The sequence below is a fragment of the Dipteris shenzhenensis genome, chromosome 23 (assembly GCF_047967505.1).
Source record: "Dipteris shenzhenensis isolate YYH24624 ecotype China chromosome 23, Dip_SZ_1.0, whole genome shotgun sequence".
In the NCBI taxonomy this organism is placed as follows: domain Eukaryota; kingdom Viridiplantae; phylum Streptophyta; class Polypodiopsida; order Gleicheniales; family Dipteridaceae; genus Dipteris; species Dipteris shenzhenensis.
In genome coordinates this window covers 42,269,334-42,275,959 of record NC_141618.1, presented here as the reverse complement: position 1 = coordinate 42,275,959, position 6,626 = coordinate 42,269,334, and the positions used below count along the sequence as shown (strand labels likewise).

General features: G+C 40.5%; 1 protein-coding gene across 1 annotated transcript; it reads right to left on the bottom strand.

The window, feature by feature from the left end:
• Nucleotides 1-830: 830 nt before the first annotated feature.
• On the bottom strand, nucleotides 831-6,261 carry LOC147887399 (triacylglycerol lipase OBL1-like). The gene is made up of 8 exons (XM_087394305.1): nucleotides 6,168-6,261; nucleotides 5,990-6,072; nucleotides 5,669-5,902; nucleotides 2,791-2,881; nucleotides 2,341-2,540; nucleotides 2,218-2,251; nucleotides 1,440-2,134; nucleotides 831-1,082 (listed from the first exon to the last, which is right to left on the bottom strand). Exons 1-8 carry the CDS (start codon nucleotides 6,259-6,261, stop codon nucleotides 831-833), a joined length of 1,683 nt encoding a protein of 560 aa, XP_087250431.1.
• Between the last annotated feature and the right edge of the window lie 365 nt (nucleotides 6,262-6,626).

Below are 6,626 nucleotides of genomic sequence, written 5' to 3'. Positions count from 1 at the left end.
GTCATGTAATACCATCCATTTGTAAAATTTATGCCATGATTCCATTTGATGTGGAACATGGATGTTTTTATCGAAGGTATAGAAATATAGTATTATAATATACTAGCAAATTTTTTCATAAATTATTTTTAAAAGTTTCAAAGAATTGGCGAATTATATCTTTTGTTATAATTTTTATTTCAAAACTTGGCTAAATATTCTAGAGTATTTAAAAAACTTTCAATTTTCACAAATATACTAAAAACTAGTTATATTGAAAACTCTATCTTTTCCATTTTACATAATTTCAAAATACATGAAATAGCTAGCGTTTAGGATGCTGTATGCAAAACATAAAATTATCATGGGAAAAAATAACTCTCGAAAAGTCTTATGTTGGGTGACGCTCTAAAGAGATCCTAAATGAAATGTTCCCAAATGTTTATCTACAAAGGTAATATACATTGCCTTGTAAGGCTCTTTTCTTCATGTGGAAGACACGCCATCCTACGTAAATGTTAACTCCCTACCCACCCTATCCTATATTTCATTCATTTCCAACTAAACGACAATTAAGACCTACCTCAACGTTAACTTCCTACGATAAAACCTGATCTTGAATTTGTTGTAATTTTAGGATAGCCAAAGTGAGGTGGAACAGGCAGGTTTATACAACAAGGAATATGGGTTGTGGAACCAGACAGAAATTGACTGCAAGAGATAAAGATGAAAGTGGTTTATACAACAAAGAAATGCTGCAGAAAGTGCAGATATGGCTTGTGGAACCCGATTATTCCCGACACTAATGGACGTACCCATGGAAAATGAGCTTCCGAATCGTATTTCCGTCACTAATCGGGAAGAATCGCCGGCCCCAACCGCACTGCATTTACGTAATTAGGTGGAAGATGAGCTGAGATCCCAGGCATCATCAGCCCCATCAAGCGCATCATCAGCATCGAGCTGGCTTCCTGGTATGCCTCCCCATATAGCCATCCTAGAAGCAATCCTTGCAGCAGCTCCCACACCGCATTCATCCGCATCGCCAAGATGAACAAAGGTGAGAAGAAGTTCTTATTTGGCTCCTCGGCATTACGAAAAGTCTGCAAATATACACAGCAGCGTTGCACATGCGTTAGGAAGATGGGTATCCACCGAAATTAAACAGAAGCCGATTCGATTGTAGGGAACGTAATAAACAAGAACAGATCAACAAGATTGAAACATAGGAGCGTTTATCGATCAGGTGGACGTAAACTTGATTCAAGAACATTGCAATGGCATCTTGATAACGGTCTTCATTGGGCCACATTTAGGTTAGAAATCGGACCAATAAATATATATTGTTACGGTTGACGTAAACTTGACTGGAAAGGCACGATATTCTCGGTAGACTTAATTGTGTTTTTTTTTTTTGCGAATATCGATTGTGCATCATAGAAGTGATTGTCAATTCGAACCTGCTCTCTGTAGCAACTATCGAAGTAGTAACATCGCTTGCCAAAGTGCTTGAATCCGAACACCCTATCGTCAAATGGAACCCTAGGCACGACGTCGTTGCAGTAGATGATCCTGTAGTACCCAAGCTTCAGCATTTCCAGGTTTCCATCCATAAATTGAGCGAATTTAAGGTCACCCACCCGAGGCTGCCCGAAAGTGTGAATCGCGGTGAGCTTCTTTACAATGTTTTCCTGTTTCTCGTCTCGGTTCTTATAGATCAGCACCGCTGCAAATAGAACCGCAAGTGCACCCCCGAGACTGTGTCCTGTAAAATAGAGCTTTGCCTTTGGATTTTTCTCGAGGACGTCGCCCACATCCTCGCTAATGGCGTCAAAGGCCAGGACCTTGGAAGCAACAGCATTGGCCGATGTGAGGCCTGTCGTGGTTTTAGTTTTTCCCATAATCTTCTGGCAATTCATTCTGAATCGATGGAATGACTCTGGATTGTTCCTGCTAACCAACCCAAGTGCCTCCAGGAAACCGACGTGGAGTTTCCCCATTTCGGGAGCCAGTTCGAACCATGCGAAATCCAAGTCCGTGCTCCAATCGTTCGCATCAAAGGGCTCGGTCCCCCTGAATGCAACGAAGACTACTTCCGCATCTTCAGCCTTATCGGTGAAGAGAAAGGCCTGTGTAGTGTTACGTCTAGCACGATCTGGGTGTATGGCCAAAAGAGAATTCACATACATTGGGATTTACTGAGAGCTTGAAATAATAAAAGCAAAGATAATATCTTACCGTTCCTGCAGTCATAGAATTTTCGGAAACACATCTGCATTCCCAAAAGAGCCCACTTGGGAGTAAGATATGAATCACCGTTTTAAGAGTGCCCGATATGAGTAAAGCAGAGCGCCGGCTTACCTTCCACCGATCGGCCAGCACATATTTCTGCACTGCCTCTGTCTCATAAGCCAACTTTGAAGCCATCACACAAAGGTCAACGAATGGTTTAGAGTTCACCTCCCGAAGGTGGGCATCTGGGTCGAGTAAATCCAGCCTTGAATCCAGCATTCCCACAACGGAAAGATAAGAGGACGAGTCTTTACGAGGGCAAGTAAGTCCTGCCAACACGGAAGCGATAATTTGTCACACTTTTGCCCACTGAAACATCTCTGGACTCGGCCCATACCAAAAGAAAGTTCTGGCTCACGGAGGTTCCTAGTTTGGAGTACCTTGTAAACACTTATACTGTGTTGTGTCAAATACATATAAAATATTAACGATTCCGCATGTCTCCGCAGGAGGAAATGATCAGAGAGGAGGAGGAAAGGAAGAGAGAGAGAGAGAGAGAGAGAGAGAGAGAGAGAGGACCCCTGCAAAGTGCAACCTTGACAAGAGTGCTGATAAAACCTCCATTCCATGAGAGGAAATTGAGAACCCACTGCAGCGATTGTCCGAGCTTCTGCAATGGCCAAGCGATAATATGCAGAAGGCACAAGATGGCATAGGAAAATCTGGCCTGCCAACTCCTGTCAACCTCATGTTGGAGGTGCGGGGGACTGGAGACAACAAAGCGAGACAAGGAATGGAAGGGCGAAAGGGCAAGGAGGAGGTGAGACCAAGGGCGAGAGGCATCGAACAAGGTGAACAGGAAGGATTGAGGATGCTGAGTATCCATTATTGTTTAGCAAAAGAGAGGAGTCGATGAGAGAGTTGTGAACGACTTCTGCATATATACAAAAGCCGTGAGATCTACTTATAAAAGAAAGCTTGAAAGCAAAGGATGAGGAAGCGTCATGCATGGGTAGCCTCCTCCCATAAAGCAACACACGATGTGAGGACAATAGCCTAAATTTGGAGTTAAGGCTATGTGCATGGTAGACCTTATCAGTTGTGATGGGCAACTACTTCCTAAATTTGGGGGTCTTCCAACGACCCTCCAACCCATCGTCTAGATCACCCACAAAAAACAAGGTGAATGATATATATATATATATCATTCATTAGGCCTGGGTCTTGGTAGTGAAATGCTTAAGAGAGCATAAAATTGGAGGCATGAAAAGGAAAGAGTGTACAAAGAGTAGTAAATGCAAATGGTCCAAAAGTCAACAAGATGAATTCATGTGGCAGAGAGAGAGAGAGAGAGGGGGGGGTACCTAGAGAGGAAAAATAAGAGAGAGAGAGAGAGAGAGAGAGAGAGAGAGGGCAGGGGGGGCTTGCCTAGAGAGAGAGAAAGGAGTAAGAAAGGAGAGAAATTAGATCCGGGAAGGTAGCTATCTTGATAGAGAATAGGTTTTATTTGAATTTTGTAATTAGATTTTCAAGAACAGTTTGGTTAATAGCACTTTGGATCTACACATAGCACTTCACATTCCACTTTGCATTTAGCACATAAGACATGCATTTAGAGTTGGCATACTTTCTCTCCAACGTGGCCTTCCTTGGTTTCATGTCAATTTGCAATCACAAAGCAATGTGAATTTGGAACTGACATAACACTTTGTATTTGGAACATAGTACTTTGTAACTACACATTTGTGTGGGAGGAGAGTCACAAAATAAATTTGAAGGCACTTTACAAAGATTGTGAAATTGACTTAGAGATGAGATAAGTTGTTATTGTAAATGTGTGTGGGAGGAGAGTCATAAAATAAATTTGAAGGTAGTTTACAAAGATTGTAAAATCGACTTTAGATATTAGAGATGAGATAAGTTGTTATTGTTATGCCCTCAGAAGAAGATGAATGAGTAGGCAAGAGATCACTTGCATCTTCATGATCAGTCAATGCATCAATGAGATGGATATCAATCAACTGTTCTGATGGCAGAGTTCATATTGATTTCCATTTAGCAAAGACCAATTTGAATTTAGCACATAGCAATTTGAATTTGGCACATAGCACTTTACATTTGGCACATAGTACTTTGCAGTTAGCACATAACCACACATTTGTGTAGGGGAGAGATGGCACACTTCCTCTCCAAATATTATAAGACCAAAGAATGTACCCTTCCTTGGGTTAATATCGATTTGCCTTTAGCAGATAGCAATTTGAATTTGGTAAATAGCACTTTGCATTTGGCACATAGCACTTTGCATTTAGATCATATGGTGGGATATCTGATTCTAGTAATGACATTGTTAATCTTAACTTTATGAAAGAACCCGTGTTAAATTATATTGACACAATATTGTATTTTAAAAATGTATTGAGAGCATTTTTTTAGAAATTAATAATGAATTGCCATGAGAAAAAACTCGATTACAATCATATTTCCTTTTTCTAAATGTGAGTTTGAGAAGAAAATTCAAAGACAATTTGCTATGTGAAGAGATAATTTGCTTCTCATATTACATGAGAATGCAAATTCAATGAGAATTTGGTATGTGAAGAGAGAATTCGCTTCTTATATTAACTTTCAGAAAAAGAACATCTTACGTTCTTTTATGCAGAAGTAGAAGTACCTACTTTAATTATGTTCTTCTAGATCAAAGTTCAAAACAACTCGCAATTCACTAATTCAATGGAGCTGCAAAATAAATTTGAAGACATTTTACAAAGATTTTCAATCAACGAAAGTAATATCAACTTTAAATATTAGAAATGACATACGCTTTTATTGTATCATATAATTAGATAGCATTTTGAATTTTGTTAATAGAAACTTGTATTTGCAATTTTGCAATTAGGTAGAAGAGGCTCTCTGTGAGATAAGCTAGGATGGCATGGTAAAAATTGGTGACAGGATTGATAAGCACAACCTCCCATGCTTATCTTCCAAGTGTAAAATTGGAGGTAGCATCTTGAAGTCGCTCCATGAGGAAGATATACGCAAGCACAGACTCACTAGGCAGTATTGAAACTACCATAGGGAGAGTCTATGGAGATAGAGAGAGGGATTTTGATCAGTTCTTTGTCCTCCCTTGCAACAACAAGGCTCCTCAACCGTGAAGTTTGGCTCAAGAGATTGCAACACTGAAGCATATCTATCATTTAGTTCCTCGATCATAATCACTAGTACAATGGGTTGCCTGGATTGTTGCAGTTCATCCACTTTGCTTTCTTGCCCCTGTGGGTAGTTTTTTGTCAAAAACTGCACACTTACAGTTGTGAAGTTGGCTACATCATTCAGATTGCATGTAACGGATCAGGACTAGCATGAAACCCGCAATTGCAATAGTGGAAACAATTGTGGCTGAGGAGTATTTTTTGCTTAGAGAGAGTGTTATTTGCATCACAATGCTAACAGTCTCCTCTCCGTGGGATAGTCCCTGGTCAAGCAACTTAGTTTTAAATTCTCTAATATTCTCACAAGTTTCTATCTTGGCAAGCTCCCTTGCATCGTCAAGCAGATCCAAGCTTGGTGAATTGGAAAAACCTTCTTGTGCAGTACTCAGTGAAGGAAATTGAACTGCATTATCATCAAACTGTGCACCTTCTGAGAGCAAGGGACTTTGTTCTGGCGTGTCACCTATAGAAATCTGAGCAATATCTTAGATGTCTTTAAAGCTTCCTTTTTTGTATGTTCTTATGAGTTGTCTCCCTCTCCAGATGTTCTTTCGGGAGACTCGTGCATTCCGCAAATTGTTGATCATCACAACAAACACTGTCAACTCTTTGGGCTTCAAGAGCACATGCCAAATGATCAAGCCTGCCATCGCAATAAACATTGCCAACAAACACTGTCAACTCTTTGGGCTTCAGGAGACTCGTGCATTCTGCAAATTGTTGATCAACACAACAAACACTTCTGAGAGACTCGTGCATTCCACAAATTGTTGATCATCACAACAAACACCGTTAACTCTTTGGGCTTGAAGAGCATGATCAAGCCTGCCATCGTTGTTTTCCACAGGTGTTTCATGTGGCATTTCCATCCAACTTCTCTGAAATTCTGGGAAACAATTGGCAGACTCTTGCAAACTCATGTATCCCAGTTCCTCAATTTCCCATTTCATCAAATCTAATAAAACGTCCTTTACCTATGGGGAGTTGCTTAAGAGGGAGAAATTCTCGAGTATGTCCTCTGTCAACTCTCCGGCATAGCGTCTAGGACAAACTTGTTCGCAGTCTCGAGATCATATATTCATGCAGCAGTTCCAATTCCCAATCTGGAAATGCAAGCATGCTCCACTCCTCTTGAAAGTCATGCACGTGAATCCAATTAAATTATATATCTTCACCGTGCCTCTCTCCAGTACGAGA

Excerpts from the sequence above, each read along its gene's own strand:
- LOC147887399 (XM_087394305.1), bottom strand. The coding sequence starts at position 6,261 with ATGGCAGGCTTGATCATGCTCTTCAAGCCCAAAGAGTTAACGGTGTTT. Across the intron at positions 6,073-6,167 it reads TGCACGAGTCTCTCAGAAGT|GCTTGATCATTTGGCATGTG; the intron begins GTTTGTTGTGTT and ends TTGCGATGGCAG. Across the intron at positions 2,135-2,217 it reads ATTCTATGACTGCAGGAACG|ATCGTGCTAGACGTAACACT; the intron begins GTAAGATATTAT and ends CCATACACCCAG.